A 21,105-nucleotide genomic window follows, 5' to 3' on the forward strand; every position below is an offset into this window, starting at 1 on the left:
AATAGAGCCTTCTGTCATCAAAAATAGAGACTACTCATGCCCTTACACTCGTCTCTAATTCTCTTTCCTGGCACTGCGGCTCTTCATTTTCTCCTTCCTCAGCCTCCTCTTCTTCCTCCTCTGAGACCACAGAATTGGAGACTATGACCGGGGTCCAGCGCAAACATTCTGGATCTACATCTACGGGCCGCAAATTCAGCTGAAGCTTTGCCATGTGATCCTGGATAAGTTTTTCCCGGCGGATTATCACAAATCTGGAACCAGAGCAAAGTTTATAGCCATCAACAATGTACAAAGAGTACCTAACAATGAATATGGAGCTAGAAAACCTGGAGATGATGATAAATGCTTCAAAAATGGCTTGCTTGGGAGGATGAAATACAGAACTATGCCACCACATGAGATAGCTAACAAAGTTGGACAGATACTTCATACTCAACAATAGCAATGGGTTTGGTTATTTAACCATTCACTGTCTCACACTTCCCAGCTCTGGAAGTTCTGCTACTCTCCTGTACTCTATCCTATTCTCCATCTTTCTAGACCAATGCTTCCTTCCTTTCGCTGTGATCTTTCCCAAACACTCTAGATAAGAGTGAGCTGACTTTCCCTTACCGTGTATTTTATTTTGTACCACATATAATGGAAATAAGTCATGGATATATATTTTATTTCTAAAGTTGTTCTCATACTGTGAAGGTGATCCCAACATTAGAAAAGAAAAAATTCAGTAGCTTAGGTCCAAAAGTTAGAAGGAAGACTAGAAAAAAACAATTTTAAAAAAGATATGGTCAATAGTATCAAATGTCATAGAAAGGAAAATGTCATTTCAGGATTGCCAAATGTACCGTTTATATTAGTTTATGCCCGTTCATTGATATCTGGCTGCCTGACTCAAAAACTTCCACCTGATTACCTTTTGAAAGTATAACAAAGGGATGTAATACTCACTGGTCACTACGGAAGTCCAGCATTCGTAGGTGGTGGAGTGTGGAAGTAATGTCTTGAGGGCAGATACCTGTCAACTTGCTTAACTTTTTAATGCTGATTTGCTTGTCATTTTGGTGATAAAGGCACTCCAATATTACACTTTTCCAATAGGCCATGTAGGAAAGACGACCTAGATCCGATAATGGTTTCTCTGGAGACCCTGCTTGGCCTTCACGCTTTGATAACAAATAACCTAAAGAAATCCCCAAATCACAAATAGGTCAGAGAGCCTAGAATAGGCTAATTCACCAAAATAACAATCCCGTCTTCCACAACCAATCTAAGTAGTATAGGCAATATAATTTCAAAAGTAAATTCCTTCAAGAAAAAGAACAAATTGAAAAATTACTTCAACACAAATTTGCACAAGATGATGTAATTTGTACATACTAAACATTACGTTAGTATTACTTTGCCTATATTTGCTTTAAACCACATTGTTAAATATTCAAGCTGGTAAAAAAAAAAAATTACACGACCTCATATTAATTGGCTGCATAAGATTAGGCAATAATGCTCTTTATATTATAGGGGAACCACCCTTGCACATTTTATTTGGACCACCAGATGGCAACAGCGATACCTGAATTGTTGAACAATACAAAAGGATGCCTTAGTTTTTAAGTAATTCTAGCTATTAAAATAGATTATGGTTCTTCTGGAAGTGAATTAGATCACAATTCCTCACTTCAGCCAAAGCTCTCCTCTCCACCACCCTATTTCTTGATAAGTAAGGATGTCGCTGTGGGGCTGTCACTGTGAGGGTATGGTGGTATTGTCCTCCTGTTTAGAGCAGGACTCTCAAGAACAGGAAAAGAAAGCCATAAGTTCTAAGAAAAAGTATCAAAAATGGAGATGGCAGAAGAAATATAGTTTTTTGTCATCAAAGAAAACTTTATTAAAGGCAATCTATGAATGGTAATGTGGAAAATAGGTTACATTAGGAAAAGCCAATTAGTGTAATCTTAGACTATTGTTTATCTGAAAAATGTAACAAGTTTCCCCTTAAACTTGCTATTTAATGGCATAACACATCCAAACATGAGTTCTATTTCAAAACAACATATTGATGGGGCGCCTGGCTGGCTTAGTCGGTTAAGCATCCGACTTTTGCTTAGGTCATGACCTCGCGGTTCGTGGGTTCGAGCCCCGCGTCGGGCTCTGTGCTGACTGCCAGCTCAGAGCCTGGAGCCTGTTTCAGTCTGTGACTCCCTCTCTCTCTGACCCTCCCCTGCTCACGCTGTCTCTCTCTCTCTCTCCTAGAAATAAAAATATTAAAAAAAAAAACATTGATATAAAGGAAATAATCTGAGTTATATTCTCTACTACTAATCCAAAAAGGCCAAGAAAATGTACAAGATAATCAGTAGCACATATTTCCAATAAAATATGGTCAAGTGTACAGCCTGAGGCCAAGTGGAATAAGCTATGCTGGTCCATCGTGAGAATTACCTTCTTCACACTGGGGACAGAATTGTCTGGTACTCAGAAGAACAGCTGTATCAAAATATCCCCTCAAAAATCACTATTTTATAATCAATATACTATTTATTGTAAACATATATTTACTTTCTAGGCAAGACTATCAACATGTTCCACAATGACTTTTTTCAGAACTGTTCCTTTCCATTTTTAAGTCAGATTAAATTATTTCCTATATCATTTATTTTTAAGATTTTCAAAGGTGCATTGCATACTTTAACCACTAGGTAGAGCCTGTAACTAAAAAATGATGTACACATTTTCCCAGATAACTGGGTAACAAAGATAAGGCAAGTGCTGTACTTTACTGTACTAATAAGTATTTATACAATGTGTTTATTAGTACTGTTGTGAGTTAGAATTAGCGTAAAACTCAGTTCCACTGTAAGTTAACCGTTGAAAATTAAAAGTATTTGTAAAAGATCACACAGAAGTTAGTATTCAGCATAGGCTATCTTAAAATACTTCATGTCCAATCCAAAAAAAAATCATGACTTTAGGTTTTAAAGTCCCATAGAGCAGTATGACAAAAAAGATACTAGCAACCAATAAATCATCTGCAATTTCTTTAAAAATATATACAGAAGGTCCACAAGAAGAGATAATGAGAAATTATATTATTATAATCCTTACTGAAATCGATGAGAAACCTGCCATAGCCCTTACGCTGGTACTGGGGAAGAATCATTATACAGGAAACGTTGTACTTCTGCTGGCAGTGCTTTTCCTGGTAAAGACAGTTTTAAAACAACAAGCTAGTAAGACTGAATAGTAATGCTAATTATTAAGAAACAAAGACTAACAACCAAAACCACAGCCCTACTCCTTTGAGAACAGCATGCGCATCAAGGAAAAACTACCCCACTGGGAGGAGACAGGACAATGTTAAGTCAATGCCATTACCCACAAAGCAACCATCCCAGGAGAATAAAAATATAAAATTATGCCATCCAACACGATCTGTAACTCAAAAACAGTATGCCATTGCCTAAGATGAACAGAGGAATCTGAGTCCCAGTCAATCTGCAGAGCTACAAAGGATGAGTCGATGCGACACTCCGGAAATGGGAAAATTCATCAACTATTTCCGAGATTCTTTTATGTCCTGCTCTGGTGCTACATAGGGCAGTCCCATCTCCCCATCAGGTGTACCTAACTTTACAAAAATAACCCCAAAATGTTCCATACAACCACTTTTAAAAATCAGGCAATATACATAAAATTATATTTAACTTCTGAAATAGCCAACAGAAAGCTGGTACTTTCCACTTAACCATTTCATGCACTTAGATTTTACCACAGGCCAGCTTAAATAAAAGTATATCTTTTATGTTGTTTGACTACAAAAAAACCCTTTTGTTCTCCTCAAAAGAACGGAAGACTATAGGAAGGGAAGAAAATATCCTTTAATAAAAAGGGGTTATTCTTATTTCTGTGCTTCAAATTTAAACTAGGAAGAGCAGACTTAAACCGAGAAAGAGCTCAAAGAGGTAATGACTGTGTTTATTTCACAAGTTCTATCTATTATTACCATGGGACTGGAAGTCATTTTAAAACTCTTCCCCTAGAGGTTAACCGGCAGCTCAGTTCCTAGGAGAGTACAGTCTGTTGAATGTTACTAGGCACTGTCTAGCACTTGGTAAGTTTCTAAATGTTCCTTCTATTTTCCTTTCCAAAAGTTAGATGATGCCCAGAAGGTGCTGCACTGTGGAGTGTCCTAGTGAGAACTGACAAAGATGCTTCAGATTTCCATGTGAATTCAAACACATTTTAAGCTGATATACTTACTTTAGAGAAGTAGCCAACAAGGTGGCAGCCCTTGACATCATTCTGTGTTAGTACATAAAAAAGAAATGGCTCCACATCATAATAGAGTGTTTTGTGGTCAAGAAACAACTTTGCCAAGAGACATAGGTTCTGACAATAAATGGTACTCACATTCCCATCAACCTAGAGGAAAATAATAGAACAAAATGGTCAGTAAAGTGGCTCTTTAGTTCTAGAACAATAACACACATCACTTACAAATACCTGTGCGTATCCACAGTCCAGCCTAAGAGAGCTGTCAGTGATTGGAACCTGGAGGCTATCCTCTGAAACAGCAGAACTATGGTACCTGCCGTTGTTAAGACAACTAAATCTATAAAGTACTGCATTTCAACAAAGTATGAATAGCTAGACAAGGAGATGATGGCCCTTTTAAAAACAGCACGTTTTGCTTTTATAACAAGATTGGTTGCAGTAATCCTTCAGATAGCAAGCTGATCTGATTCATTTTTTAAAGTAATTCAACAAAAGATCTAAAAGCAGCCTCTTCTGAAACACATTGGTTAAGTAAAACAGGGTACAGTGATAGTCCAATCTATGCTGGCAGCCAGGAGCAATGCAGTCTGGCCACCACCATCAGATTTTCCCTGAAATAAAGCTACTTTCAGGAATATGAACTACTGCCAAAGGCACCAAGCAGGTTCCCTAGGTAGCAAGCTGGCAAATGGGAGATTTCTTGGAATCAGGTTGGTCAAAATCAGAAGCACCACTGTGTGTTTCTTCTGATACACCCCTGGGTTGTTGGAGCTTTGAGAGCTTGCTCTTCTACACAAACGCCAACGGATGCCCGTACTAAACCCTAAGGCGTCGATATTTCAGGATAGAAACTTCAACAATTTAAGTAACTTAATATTACTTCTTTTAAGATATACAGCAATATATGCTTAAGGTGAGAAGCACCTTGCTCTTGGGTATTGTAGACCACACCCTTCTTCCTCCCCCCAGGGTGAAGAGCTCCACTACTGCTCACCTAAAATGAAGATGCAGGGAAAACCAAGAAAGCTGGAGACTGAGTGACCCCCACAATCTGAAATTCTATCATCACAGTAATGAACAAAACGGAGCACATGGCAGGTACTCAGTAATACCTGGCAATAACACCAGAGAACTGAGGTTCTAGAAATTAAAACCCCATGACTAACAACACAGAATCACAGAGACAGTCTAAGTTATATCATCATGATGAAGTAAGAAATATATATTTTTATAACTTTATAAAATAAGATTTACTACAGTTATTAAATATCTCTACCAAATACTCCTTTCAGTGGAACAGAAATTCTTTCATTTAAATATCATTAATTCATAGATTCTAAGACACAACTTTATCACATCTAAACATAAAAAATCAGTTGGTGTTTTACAATCAAATGAAATCCTGAAATACAGAATAGTTTATTCTAAGATCAAGCTTGTGACCCCGGTACGATTTGGATGGCCTAATTCTGCTTCTCATATAGCTGGATACCAGACTCAAGAGTGAGTACAACAGTGTAATAACATTTCAAGAAAGACAAGTACAATTAGATACAGTATAGGTGGTACTGCATTTCAAATGATAGGGAGACAACTGTAAAACATCTACTTTACCTCAAAGACAGAAATATTATTTTTTCTGTAAATCTCATTGGCAGGAGGATGGAACCAACCACATTTCTTCATGTGCTGCTGCAGAATAGTTCTACTTTTCATGTATTTTAGACAGAATTCACAAAGATACAATTTAGGCAGCCTGTAAATAATAATTAAACAAAGAAAGACAGGGCTTTTTATAAGATTGTAAACTTTCACAGCCATTCTTTTTTTGACGCTCACTGCTACTCAAGTAAAAAGGTGGAGAATGTATGGTCAACCCCAATAATCAAGAGAGAAAACAAACTGAAGATAAAATTAATTTGGTTAACAGCATCCAAATAATTAACAGTAGGAGGGCAAGGGCAAGAAGATACCCAATTCAGTGCTCTTCTTATTAAATTAATACTTCCCAGTCTTTTTCAAAGTTACCCACCTGGCACACAATGAAAAGCTCATACTCTCCCCTCCTTGATAACTTCTAATAAGTAGAAAATAAAGTCTACCTTCAGAACACACCAATAAGTAAAGAAGACTTTGTCAAGCTATATATTTTCTTTCTTCCTTTATTTGGTTATTCTATTTTTCAAGAAAATACATATTTGTTAAATACCACTGACCCCTGAACAACATGGGTTTGAACTGCATGAGTCCACTTATAGTTGGATTTTTCTTGGTAAATACAGTACAGTACTATAAATGTATCTTCTTTATGATTTTCTTAACATTTTCTTCTCTCTAGCATACTTTATTGTAAGAATATAGTATGTGGTGCATTTAACACAAAATATGTGTCAACTGACTGTTTATACTATCAGTAAGGCTTCTGGTTAAGAGTAAGCTATTAGTAGTTAAGTTTTTTTGGGAGACAAAGGTTATAGATGAATTTCTGACTGCACAGAGGGTCAGGACCCCTAACTGGAGTACTATTCAAGGGTCAACTGTACTACAGTGTGTCAGGCCTGTGCTAAGAAAGTGCACTAGAGTCAGAGTGCTGAATAAAATGGATATAGGCTGGGTATTATAAAAGCAGATTTTATATCATCTTTTTAAGTAGAAAATTATAATAATGAATATGCTTTTTCAAGTTAGGACATACTGCACTACCTCCTTCCTTCCGAAACTCCTGAAATTCTGGCTAAATATCACATTAAATCTTGCAACCTAAAAGTCTATTATTCGACAAGTGAAACAAAAGTTCAAATTACTCTTTCAGATATTCTGGTATTAATTCGTATTTATACAACAGTATTGCTATTTTAGCAATGATTTAACACGACTTCTTTACAATGTCTCTTTTATGAGGAGCTAGGCAATAAAGTGATTGGATCAGTTCATAAAATAATAGAAGGAATATAACTTAAAATTGTATACCTAGTTTTAGTCTAATCCAGAAGACCACATGCTTCTTCTACTATAAAATACACATCTCATTTATCCTCAGCACGGAGACTTCTCTGCATCTTGAACTGTTTCCAGAACTGGTCATGACTTAGTAATTGGAGATTTGATACTATCTTTAAAAACTACATATACAAGGGGACGCCTGGGTGGCTCAGTTGGTTAAGCATCTGACTTTGGCTCAGGTCATGATCTCACGGTCTGTGGGTTCAAGCCCCGCGTTGGGCTCTGTGCTAGCTCGGAGCCTGGAGCCTGTTTCAGATTCTCTCTCTCTCTCTCTCTCTCTCTCTCTCTCAGAAATAAATAAAACATTAAAAAAAAAAAAACTACATATGCAAAAATGCTGGATATGATGACAAAATACATCATCCAAACAAATTACTGTATTTTCTCTCAAATAAGTATTGAGGCTGAAGGAAATTTTAATAAACTTTTTAATTTAGTTGCTATCGGTTTGGACAATTATGATTTAAAAAGATTACACTGGAGTTAAAGAAAAAAGATTAACACATAGAAACTTGTTAAAGTGTCAAGACCACACTATTTTTTCAAGTACCTCTTTGGAAGCCACTTTTTTTTAAAAAAATTATTTTATTAAAAAACATTTTTTAACATTTTTATTCATTTTTCAAGACAGAGACAGAGTGTGAGCGGGGGACGGGCAGAGAGAGAGAGAGAGAGAGAGAGAGAGAGAGAGAGAGAATCTGAAGCAGACTCCAGGTTCTGAACTGTCAGCACAAAGCCCAATGCGGGGCTTGAACACACCAACCATGAGATCATGACCTAAGCCGAAGTCAACCACTTAACGGAGTGAGCTACCCAGGTGCCCCAGGAGGCCACTTTCAAAACATAATTATGCTTTATCTGAAAACATCTAACATTGAACTAAATAGACCTTTGTCAAGGAGTATTTATGGAATACTAGTCCTGTATGTAATAAGTGTTTTATCCTCAAATAAGGGTGAAAACAGCCATTCAGTGCACTAAAAGCTTCCAGGGAACTATTTTGGTATATTTCTAAGTGTCTACAATATCTAATACTATCTTCTAGAATCTCTCATATTAGACAAACCAATACAACTTGAAATTATATCATTAATACAAAAGTCATTCCAAATAAAGTACTGAGTAAAACAAGTAACTGACATTATAAACTGAAGTCAAGAAACAGGAACCAAGGGCATGAATAGGGTTTCCTAGGCAACTTTGCTTATTTCCTTTGCATGTTGCTTCAAACTCCACTACTCAGAGAAGGAAGGGCAGTGAGAGAGATGGCTCCCCTCCCCCTTTTTTAATGTTTACTTATTTTGAGAGAGGGGGAGAGAGAGAGAGCAAAAGAGGGGAAGGGCAGAGAGAGGGAGTGAGAGAATCCCAAGCAGGCTTCAGGCTTTTACCACAGAGGCCAATGCAGGACTTGATTTCATGGTTCATAAGATCATAACCTGAGCCAAAATAAGAGTTGATGCTTAACCAACTAAGACACCCCGGTGCCCTGAGTTTTCTCCTTCCTTACCAACCAGAACCAGAAAAATCAATCAATCAATCAATCAATCACAAAACAAAATGGCCTCAATTATAAACTTCATCATCTAATGTGGGCACTACATATCCTGAGTCTCAGAGCTGACCCACAACTGACAGACTGTTTTACTGAATATGTGGATTTTGAGTAATTTCTTCTTAAAAAGGACGGTGGAAGGAAATTCTCCCTATGTAATTAATGGCGGCATCCTCCTTCCAACCACTCTACCGCTTACCTTTATTTACCTGTGCTAAATTCTCAATGAGCAATTTTAACTTGTGGCAACATGAAGATATAGAAGAATCCATGAATACAACAGTTTCACTCTGAGAGCTAAATATTACAACTAAATATTCCCTACAATGTGAATCTGAGAAACACAGACAAAATCCTGGGGAAAAAAGGAAGGGAGAGAAGAGTGACAGACAACTAAAGTTTCTAGATTATGCTAAAGATAAATGTCAACTTTAAAAAGCATCCAATTTAAAAAATAAATAAATAAAAATAAAAAGCATCCAATTTGACTTTTAGATCTTGGTACAGAGACATGAACATAAAATACAGCTTATTTCCTATGAAAGAAGGTCCTATTTTTAAAATTCTTATAGTAAGCAAGTTCAAGAAAACACAAGAAGCAATGAAACCTGTAAGAAAAGTACTGCCAAGTCTTATCTGGTGAATTGTTAAGTTCATGCTATTTCCTTGGAATAGCAAGATGTATGACATCTTCTTGATTAAAAAAAAACTTTAGCAAATTTTAATATCTGAAAAATAACAAAGTAAAAGCAAGTATCATAATCTACTTTACTCCAATTCAGCTCTTGCTGAAAACATTTTAAAAGCCTCTTACTTTATTATAACCAAGCCCACTGGGATGACACTGTTAGTCTAAAGGGAATCATCTGAAAGTAAAACATTTTGTTTTTCCAGGAGTTTTAACAGTATAAATGGCTAAAGTTTCCTTGTTAAAAAAAATGTATCATACAGAAAGAACATGATATCACATGAAATGAAGTAGTCATAGAGAGTATGAATATTCTTAGCCCTAAAGAATACTGCTGGGTGAAAAAAAATGTATCATACAGAAAGAACATGATATCACATGAAATGAAGTAGTCATAGAGAGTATGAATATTCTTAGCCCTAAAGAATACTGCTGGGTGTTGCTTTTCGTCATTGTCTTCCTGACAGCACCTACACCTTGACTATCAAATAGGTATATGGTCGCCTAGATCAGCTCCATCATGGGGTGTAGCCTCCATACCTAAGGTTTATTCTAAAGTCAGCCACTCTGCTGACACCCTCACCTGTGAAGTTAGGATGAAACTGCAGCTCTATGTGCTTTAGAAACATTGCTTCCCTTACTTCAAGGATGATACAAATATTCTTCCCAGGAATTCCTACAGTATCTTCTCAGCTTCTGAACAGTGCCTGATAGTAGTAATTTGTGTTGCCTTTAAAGTAGGTCCATTGTAGTAAAATTTTAATAAAAATTCTATCAAATATAACTTAAACCAAAGATTATGGTACAAGCCATGTGAGATCAAGGTAGACACAGATGCTATATGGAGCAGTGCAAACTCTGTGGTTAAGCTCATATGGCTATGTGGTAAGAGGAAAGTGAGATTAAATCCTGACCCTGCCACTTGGAAACTGCATGGTCTTAAGTATGTTTGTTGGGCCTTGGTCTGGAAAATGAAGAGAGTAATAGCCACCTCTGTACAGAATTATTCCAGAGATATTTAGGCCAGTACCAAGCTCAATAATGGTAACTAAAGATACTATTAATTTAAGATTAATACTATGGATAATTTTATTCTCCTTTCATTCATTTTATTTCGTCATTTAACAGTCACCCAAAGACCTTAAGGATGTTGGTCTTTAGTAACCTGGGCTGTACATAATCTATGCATCAACTCAAGTCAGGAAGAGGATCAAAAGGGACAGGAAACTTCCTAAGCTATTCAATTATGTGGAACCCATCCCCTAGGATTTTAATGATCTTATTGTAAAAACATTATTATAAAGTAAGTTCTACACAGCTCGGGAGTAGAGGAGACCTCATGATCAGTCACTCTTGCCGACAGCCTATCCATGTCACGTTTCATTGGCAGAGTGGGTTCTCTGTGAAACTGTCTGCCACGTATGAGCATCACACACCCTGCTGGAGAAACTCAGGGTTAAAACTCTGGTTTATACTATTCAATGTCTAAGGCTTAATCATACTGCTCCATATAAAGTAGCATTACTGCTTTCCTGTTGCTGTTTTATTTTATTTTGTTTTGAAGTCAGGGATACACACAAATATCTGGATGTCATAGGAAATAACACGTAATCCCACTTCCCAAAGAATTTCCTTTTGGAATTGTTTCTTTTTTTTAAGTTTATTTACTTAAAGTTTATTACTTATTTTGAGAGAGGAAGAGAGTGAGAGAGAACCCCAAGCAGGCTCCACACCATCAGCTCAGAGCCCAAAATGGTGCTCAAACTGTGAAACCATGACCTGAGCTGAAACCAAGAGTCAGGTACTTAACCGACTGAGCTATCCAGGTGCCCTGAGATCTTTTCTTTTTCATTTACCCCAAGTGTTCTGTTTTGGCATGCTTTGGGATTTTGAACTTTGTAGTAAGTTCTTAAACCCTTTAATAATGAGAAGACAACTTAGAATTTAGGAAAGAATAGTAAATAGTCATTAACAATGTAAGGATATAGGTTTATTACTTGGAAAACATAAGATCTCTAAACATTTTAGCCAAACTCAATTTTAATAGAACTTAGAAGTACAACAAGCTTAAACTCATTTAAATTAGATATATGTATTTTTTAAATGTAACTAAGATAATTATGAACAGAGAAAAAATCATTATTACTAAAAACCTATTAAACTACAGAATATTTTCTGGGAACACAACACAATGAATAAGGAAATGTACAGAAAATGTCTAAAATTTTATTTAAGAAAGTTGATAAATTTTACAGTTCTTATCCCACTGCTGCCTTCTGCTATGATTCCTACTTACTGGTTATTTGGCTTTCTGCTGGCAATGCTTATTAAGAATAAGCCAAAAACCAATTCCCTCAAATCTGATTAAGAAATCAGGTTCTAGTGACAATCTTATCAAAATAAAAAGCAACATTTTTAATGAAAGCTTTTCATCTCATGGTTCCATTCTAATTATTCTCTTAAAAGTAAGCTGAGGTAGGGACACCTGAGTGGCTCAGTCGGTTGGGTGGCCGACTTTGGCTCAGGTCATGATCTCACTGTTTGTTGAGTTTGAGCCCCGCGTTGGGCCCTGTGCTGACAGCTCGGATCCTGGGGCCTGCTTTGGATTGTGTAGCTCCCTCTCTCTTGGCCCTTCTCCTCCTCTCTCTCTCTCTCTCTCGGCCCTTCCCCTCCCCCCCCCTCAAAAAAATAAATAAATAAGTGCTGAGGCTGGCTCTCTAGTCCCATTTCTGAGTCAATGTCCTCTCCTCCCCTTGGAGTATGAGAGTCAAGGTGCCTATGGTTTCAATCTATCTGCACCACAATCTGCAACAGCTGACATGCGTGCACACTGAACAAACTTTGTTGTCTAAGTTGAGCGTGTTTTGATTTGAATAGCTTGCAAAGAGCTCACTAAATAAATAATAATAATTATTTAAACCTGATGAAGAAATTCATTCCTCAGCATATTTCTTATTGATCCTGTAATTCTCTGCCTATCCCATAATCCTGAGGAACTGTCTTGAGTACCTGAGTTCTGTAGGTAGTTGAGGAATTTCCTGCCCTCTTTTAACATATATAAATATAAATACATAACCACCAATAAACATAATTTAATATTCTATTAACAAATACACAAAATGCTGCCTTAAAGTTCTAACATAGTGTTCGGGGCTAACTGATCCTACAATAACTGGCTCTCAATGGCTGCTTATGAATTTGTATGTTAGTTTCCTAAAGTTTTGCTTTCTCTCTCTCTCTCTCTCTCTTTTTTTTTTGGTCACTGAGGTCTACGATCTACATCTATAGCAACATTCTCACTCCATTTTTTCAACTTCTGCTTAGATCTGGAAACCAATTATCAAATTACATGGAAAGAAAAAGTAAAAACAATACTGAGTTTTAGTTTTTTAACAAACATACTGGCTTATTCCCAACTTCTGGAAATAACCCATGTTAAAGAACTCTGTATACTGTAAAGCACTAAATAAATTAATATTGTTTATCCTTGCTAATGCCTAGGACTAGCAATGTTACTAGATAGGTAAAAAGCCATGTGACAAGTGTACTCTGAGCATGTGTTTAACTCACAGAGCACTTACTGTTCCTCACAACACTCTGCTAAGTGGGAAACTTGAGATATATGTAGTTTACAGATTAAAGAAAACATTAATGTGACTGTGACACTTTAAAGTTTAATTTTTTGACTGAATCTTACTTTCCAACTCTTATTTCAACCCTAAAAGAAAACAAATAATATCTGACATTTTTGAGCACTTAATCATTTTCTAAGCAATTGACATGTTTTAACTCACTTAGTGTTCAAAACAAACCCTGTGAGGTAAATAGTATTTTTATCCCCATTTTGCAGATGAGGAAACTGAGGTACAGAGGAGCTGGGTAACTTCTAAGGTTATACAACTTATAAATGTCAGAACTGAGTCATGAAACCAATTTGGCTTCACTAAACATGCTGCCTCATCCCCAAAAGCTGGTAACTGATCACTTTTTATGTCTGGAAACCCAAGCTATTTACATGTAACATTAACTGTATACCATTTGTTCAAGTATTTCTGGGAAAATAATCCATTTACTAAGTTTATTAAATCATAAACATTTAGATAAGTGGCTACCCAGTGAAACCTATTTATCCTTAAGAATCTCTAATTCTCAGCGTGAAGTATGAAGGCAAATTTCTCTTAAAGAAAAAATGTTCCCCTTGTCATTGTGACCATTCATCAGGTTTCCAATTTTCAATAAAAGCTTTGGACAGCTTACAGAAAAAAAAAATCTAAAGCCAATTGGGCTTAAGTGGCTGCCAAAATATCCTGTTACTATGGACATTTAAAAGCTACCAGTTTCCTCAAATGTATAAAGATGAGCCAGACTAAGATGTCCTCAAGACCTAGTGTTGGGAGTTCTATGAATCTAAAAACAGAAGGTAAAGGGTCTCTCAAAACATACCTTGAGTATTCTTGAGGATATGGGGAGGAGTACCAGGTGTGAATTTCATACTTCCCAAACTCAATGACAGAGGGACAGCGGACTTGTGGATCAGGGGGACCAGTCACTCCAACTTTCTGTGCAGTCAAAAAATACATCACAAAAGTTAGCTAAATTAAATATACTGAGATAGATTTAAAAAAAAAAAAAAGATCCGAAATTAAATGTCTTTTCAGGATTCCACAGGAAAACAAAAAAAGCCAGAAATAAGCTAACAGGTTTTGAAATAAGCTGTCTTATTCTTTGTAAACAGGGTACTTTAATGAAGAACAAAAATGCTAATAAATCTTTTAGAACCAAATGCACTTGGTATCATTGCATTTTCCATATTTAATAATACTGCGAATATTTTCCGCAATTAAATTTACTTCCTTAATGAGTTAGGTTATTAAAGAGAAACAGCTGGCATTTGGGGACAGAAGACAAAGGATAATTTTCAACAGGGAGGAAGAGGGAGCTCTGCCCACTCGCCAATGTCATACCTATAGTGGCTCACCTGACAACAGAAACGACCTACTAAACATGTAAGCACAGAGAGCACAAAGCACAAAGAATGGCTTTCTGGTTTGGGAAAGTAGATAGTATTAGAAGAATATGACAAAACCAGTATCAAAAGAGTCCATTCATTTACACTGCCCCTCAAATTCCCTTCATTGCCTCTTTATAGACTTAGAGGGGAAAAAATACTGTTACACACATACTATTATCCCTTTTTCTACCTTCTGTTTATAATGAAAACAATCTCTATGTCCCTGATCTCTGCAATAACCTGAATTACACTATCTAAAAGAAGGATAATTTGTAAAGCCTTTATGATGTCCACACCAGCACTAAGCCACTAACTGACAAGCACAAAGATCGGGCTTTAAAACCTTAAATTCAAAAGCAACTGATGTGCTCTACAGCCAATACAGGAATCGATTCATACATATATACGTAGGTGAGTATATTTATGTATATAATATAATACATAGGTATATTTATAATTTATATGTACATTTATCATAAATACTCTGTAAACCCTCATTTAAGACTTAACATTAACACTGACTTATGAAAAAGAGTTAGAATTTAGCTTAATCAATACAGTATTAATAACTTCATCAAAAGAATAAACAATATCATCCTTCAACTTTATGCTTTAAAAACCTGGGAGATTATTAAAAGTCTCATTGGAACCCATAAACAGACAGACACACACACACACACACACACACTTTTTTTTTTTTTTTTTTTTTTATTTCTAGGAGAGAGAGAGAGAGAGACAGCGTGAGCAGGGGAGGGTCAGAGAGAGAGGGAGTCACAGACTCTGAAACAGGCTCCAGGCTCTGAGCTGGCAGTCAGCACAGAGCCCGACGCGGGGCTCGAACCCACGAACCGCGAGATCGTGGCCTAAGTGAAAGTCGGACGCTTAACCGACTAAGCCACCCAGGCGCCCCTCCACACACACACTTTCTAACAAAACTAAAGAGATCAGGTATTTTCTATTCACTGTTTTATGGAAATTCATTTGAGGAAGAAGCCTCTTCACTACAACTCACAAGAACACTCCCTGGCCTTTCTAACCATTCTCTTTTATAAAAAGACCAAGGGAGTTATCTCAGGTTTCATACTGGAGTACAGCCAGGTGACAACCCTCAACCTGCTCCTCAGTTATCTCAAAACAAAAGACAAACACCTATTAGTTGGATCAATTGTGTAAGGATGCCAAGGAGTACTGGGGTTCTCCTAAATGCAAAAATCATTAAAAACAAACAAACACAAGACGGGGTTAAAATAAGATTTTTTCATTTCTCAAAACCAATTCAAACTTTGTAAAAAGGCTTTAAAAACACTGTTCTTTAAAATGCATTCCAGAATCAAGTATTCTAATTCATGAAGTAGTAACTTTTAACCTATCTTCAAAGCTCAAAACAAGAGCAATAGCATAGAAAGTATCAGAATTACCAAGTGTTAGAAAAACAAATCTAACTTCCTGATCAACGAGAAAGCACAAAAGCTGAGGATGCACCTGCCGCAGCACTGCCTGTTCTTTGAGAGCTTTCCCATCCACTGCCTGTCGCTCTTCCAGGCGGATGCCCGATGTGAAAGTGGATATCCAGTTCCAGTACAGCTGTTTGCACATCACCGCAACTAAGGCAGTCTGTGTAGAACTAGATTCACAGCAGATTTCCCCACTGCCTTTACCTATCCTCACCTTTTTGCACTGCGAAATGTCTGGCACATGCGCTCATCCACCTCGGTCCTCCACCACCATCTCCAACTCCCTTGTGAAAGCCTCAAGAGCCAGTGTGCTCCTATGTCTCCGTTCACTAAGGCAAGTTAACAAAGGCTCTCTGCCTTGAGGAAGCAACGGGTGCATCTAAGCCACTCGTTAACCCAGTCCTTGCCAAAATTAAACTGCCAAATCTGAATTAGAAGATCACTTCTCCTAGGTCATTTTACTTTTAAATTTCAGCCAAAATACTCTCATTAAACATGAAGCTTTCCAAAGCAGCAGAGCACAAAAATAATTTTTAAAACTCTTAACTAGAACTCTGCCACTTTGTGCCTCCTTTTCATTTGAATATGCCAACATCTTGAAACGATGACATATATTCCAGGCCAGAATGGACCTTTCAATCTAAGAAAGCAAGGGGGGGGGGGCCACTGAATGCACTAATAATTAGGTTAAAACAAAAGATAACTTTTTTTAAAATTATTTTTTATTTTTGAGAGAGAGACACAGTGCAAGCAGGGGAGGGACCAAAAGAGAGGGAGACACAGAACCCGAAGCAGGCTCCAGGCTCTGAGCTGTCAACACAGAGCCTGATGCAGGGCTCAAACACACAAACCTGAGCCGAAGTCGGACACTTAACTGACTGAGCCACCCAGGTGGCCCCAAAAGACAACTTTAAATATACCTATTCTAGATAATAAAACTTTCATTGCTAGCAGTTTATGAGAAAAGGTTACTGTTCTGCAAAAACTCCACCTCCACTAAATGTCTGATCTAATTTGAATTTCCAATATATAGAAGCAACTCTTTCAGAGTCCCCTCCAAATCCAGATGGGTACAAACATGAAGATTACAACTGATCTACAACTGATACAGATACAGTTCTGCTCCCTTCCACTTGCCTTCCATTAGATAGCTCCCCCTTGGCCTTCCCTCTCCATTCCCCGTGGGAAAATGGCATTTTGAAGTGGGAATGGAGGGTAGGACTATTCCCTTATTAGTATCAGAAATATGAAGTGTAAGGAAAAGAGATGTCTTCTAGTGTCTAAACATTTTCCTATAGAAACACTGTAATAAAAAATAATTCTGTTCATTAGGGATCAGAAGTTGCATGATGAAAGAAACATGTAAGAATGAGTTCACATGCTCCAAAATGGAGAAAGCAAGAATAAAGAGAATAGGCATTTGTGGAGCAGATACTGTGCCAGAATCTATGCCTTATATTGTTTATCACATTTAATCCCACAATCCATTCCTCAAGGTACAAAACAATATTTCCACTTCACAGATGGAGAAAAAGGCTCAGAGAAGTTAAGAGGCAAAAAACTTAAAAGAAAGGAGCATCAACAGTGAAGAATAAAGACAGCCCCAGTAGGACTGGGGACAACACTCCATAATAAGACACACTAATATTTCTTTAGCAAAGCATAGGAATATTCACATTAAATGGAGTAAGTAAAGAATATGTATAGTTTCATGTCAGTTAACACCATATTTTGCTAACAGTTCTGTTTAGGTAAATGAGATCTTACTGCAAAATGAATTATAACTTTTTTCATTCTCCAAAGAAGATATACAGGTGTCCAGTAAGCACATGAATGCTCAAATCACTAATCATTAGGGAAATGCAAATGCATTTGAGATATACAACTTCACCCCTACTACGATAGGTATTATCAAAATAAAACAAAAACAAAATAACAAGTGTGGGAGAGGCTGTGGAAAAACTGGGACTCTTGAGCAGTGCTGGGGGAAATGTAAAATGATGCAGGCACTGTGGAAAGCAGTATGGCAGTTCCTCAAAAAATTACACAGAGTTTTCATATGAACCAGCAATATATAAAAGAACTGAATGCAGAGACTTAAAGAGATATTTGTCCACTCATGTTCACAGCAGCATTATTCCCAACAGCCATAAGGTAAAAGGAATTCAAGTGTCCATTGGATGAATGCATATACATATACCAAGTGACATATATACATTCTGGTAAGGGAATTTTAACACATGCTACAACACGGATGAACCTTAAAGAAGTTATGCAAAGTAAAATAAGCCAGACACAAAGTGACAAATATTGTATGATTCCATTGAGGCCTACCTACAGTAAATTCAAAATCACAAAAGTCGAATAGTGAATGCCAGGGGCTGGGCGAAGGAGAAATGGGAAATTACGGTATACTGCGTACGGAGTTTCAGTCTAGGAAGACAAATTCTGGAGACCGATGGTGGTAACTGTTGTACAACAGTGTATTAGCACAGTAATTTTTTTGTTAAGTTTTCAAGATTCCAGATCCAGAACTGCGGATGTGATCACAGACTACTTCCTGTCTCTTTTTCTTCTGTGTCTTTTTTTTGTTTGGCTACACTCAGACATGTCCTTTGCTTTACCATTAAATACTGATTAAAATCCAGGATTTTGTCTTCACTCCTCTCACCCTTTCTTTCCACAGGACCTATTAATTCAATGATCTACCAGTTTTTCATCTCCATATTCCCTCCTCCTCTTTATCCAGCTTAAATTCCAAGGTCTTTTAGTATACCTCATCTTTGCCTATATATCCTTAACTTCCCTGCTTTTCTCCTAATTCAACAACAAAATCGCAACGCGGGTTAAATTCAATTCTCCACATAATCTAACATCTGGATATGGTTAGAGGAAAAAAACCACAGAATCCATGCTGACCAGTCTCAATTTGTAATTTTTTAAAAAATGTTTAATGTTTATTTACTTTTGAAAGAGAGAGAGTGCATGTGAGCAGGGAAGTGGCAGAGAGAGAGGAAGACACAGAACAGGAAGCAGGCTCAGGCTCTGAGCTGTCAGCATAGAACTTGATGTGGGGCTCGAATCCACAGACCACAAGATAATGACGTGAGCTTAAGTTGGATGCCTAACCAACTGAGCCAGCCAGGTGCACCTCAATTTGTAATTCTTAACTACTGACCTCAAATGGGCCCTTGATGCTTCTCTAACTCCATTTACTCTCTCAATTCTCCTTAAAAATTCTTTTACACTTTCTCCTATCTCTTAAAGCCTCCAACATACCTCTTACCCCATTTTCACTGTCAATCAATGCCTTTGCTTCCTACTACACTAGAAAACTAAGAAGCAATCAAAAGAGAACTTCCACAGCTTTCTAAGGCCACATCTGTATGTCCACTCTGTGCCCACATAGCCCACCTTTCCTTTAATATTATGTCTAGATTGTCTATGCTCCCATCTAAAACCAATCCTTCCACTCATGCATTAATGACATCCTCTCTTACATTCCACCAATCTTCCCTTCCCTCTTTTGCATCATCAGATTTCCATCCACTAGATCATTCCTATCAGCATAAAACCTACTGTTATTTCTCCTATATTTAAAAAAATGGATCCTTCTTTGCCTTCACATCTTCACCCAACTATTCTCCTTCTCTGTTCCCCTACATTGCAAACTATCTATGTACTTTTCCCTACTTGCATAAATACATGCCTTATGATTTTGAGGTCTCCATAACATTTGTTAACAGGGTAATGTAGACATTATTATTATTAAGGGCACAAGATATGAAGCCATACGGGCCTGAGTTCAAATTCCATTTCTTCCATTACTAGTTATATAACTTCAGGAAAGTCACTCAACTAAAAGTCTTGGTTTCCTCATATGTAAAATGGTAATAACAACCATTACCTCATGGGGTTAGGAGAAGTGGTGAATCTAGTTTATTCCATTTCTAATAAACGTTCAAGTCTTTATGTAAAGGAAAAAATATTTTAATAGTCTAGAGATTTCAAAATTGCTCTGTTAACTTTCTACAACCACGCGCACGCGTGCGCACGCGCACACACACCCCCCCCCAATTCTTCATAATTAGCATTAAAATTGACATGGAAATATAACATGTTCTTTGGTGATATTTTATGTAAAAATCATTGTATGCATTTCAGAAAGGTTGTTAGGCTCCAATGAGATGAGCCAAATACAAATGTTTCTTTTTGGTGATGGAACCCTTAAGAAAATCATTTACTCCAAGCCCATAAGATTACAAAAAAAATTCCAGAACAAAAGCCTATACTACTAATTATTCATGCTTCTATTTTCAGAGGTGGCTCTTTTTTTTTTTTCTATGAACATATTCACTGTATAGCTAATGAAACACAGTAACAGGTAAATGATATTCTTACTTCTCCTGAAATTAAAAAAAACAATCAAAACCAATTAATAGGGCCCTCTTTTAATAAACATTTCAATAATTCTTGACTTAGGTAACACACCACACAAAACTGAATTACTCAATGAAATCACTAAGAGCAAATATTGGATTTACTTTTTGGGGCACATTTCCTACTAGATGGTAAGCTCTATGACTACAAAAACTATATAAAACAAAATTGGTTTCAACCCATTTTCTCTATTCCATAAAGTCAGAGAACTTGGGAGTCAGCCCTCGTGTTTTCTTGCTACTTCAAACAGAGCAAATCTATCAGCAAGTTCTACTGATTCCATCTCCAGAATATATTCTATATCCATCCGCTTCTCTTCCATTTCCACTGCCATCCTCTAGTCTAAGCTCCTGTCTTCTTTCAACTGAATCATTAAAAAAGCCAATAAATTGGTTCCTAAATTGGTTTCTGTGCCTTCTCTTACCTAATTCCACTCCATTCTTCATATAGTAGCTAAGAAAAAATAATTTTTTTCGGGGAGCCTGGGTGGCTTAGTCGGTTAAGCGTCCAACTTTCGCTTAGGTCATGATCTCGGGGTTCGTGGGTTCGAGCCCCACGTCGGGCTCTGTGCTGACTGCCAGCTCGGAGCCTGGAGCCTGTTTCAGTCTGTGACTCCCTCTCTCTCTGACCCTCCCCTGCTCACGCTGCCTCTCTCTCTCTCTCTCCTAGAAATAAATAAAAA

The 21,105-nt window shown here is 37.1% G+C and overlaps 1 protein-coding gene and 1 long non-coding RNA gene across 3 annotated transcripts in view; one reads left to right on the forward strand and one right to left on the reverse strand.

Annotated features, from left to right (window-relative positions):
• Positions 1-21,105, reverse strand: part of KAT6A (lysine acetyltransferase 6A) — a 104,285-nt gene that overhangs the window by 10,777 nt on the left and 72,403 nt on the right. For both annotated transcript variants that reach the window (XM_039235580.1, XM_039235579.1), the window contains exons 9-14: positions 13,962-14,077; positions 5,890-6,031; positions 4,261-4,422; positions 3,106-3,199; positions 952-1,183; positions 47-254 (exon numbers count right to left, since the gene is read on the reverse strand). In XM_039235580.1, coding sequence (XP_039091511.1) covers positions 47-254; positions 952-1,183; positions 3,106-3,199; positions 4,261-4,422; positions 5,890-6,031; positions 13,962-14,077 — 954 coding nt within the window. The remainder of the gene's footprint in view (positions 1-46; positions 255-951; positions 1,184-3,105; positions 3,200-4,260; positions 4,423-5,889; positions 6,032-13,961; positions 14,078-21,105) is intronic.
• Positions 1-21,105, forward strand: part of LOC120233992 — a 53,572-nt gene that overhangs the window by 1,222 nt on the left and 31,245 nt on the right. Inside the window, exon 2 of the long non-coding RNA XR_005528960.1 lies at positions 5,245-5,373. This is a non-coding gene — a long non-coding RNA (uncharacterized LOC120233992). The remainder of the gene's footprint in view (positions 1-5,244; positions 5,374-21,105) is intronic.

The sequence above is a fragment of the Hyaena hyaena genome, unplaced genomic scaffold (assembly GCF_003009895.1).
Source record: "Hyaena hyaena isolate Hyena2069 unplaced genomic scaffold, ASM300989v1 scaffold_100, whole genome shotgun sequence".
Classification (NCBI taxonomy): domain Eukaryota; kingdom Metazoa; phylum Chordata; class Mammalia; order Carnivora; family Hyaenidae; genus Hyaena; species Hyaena hyaena.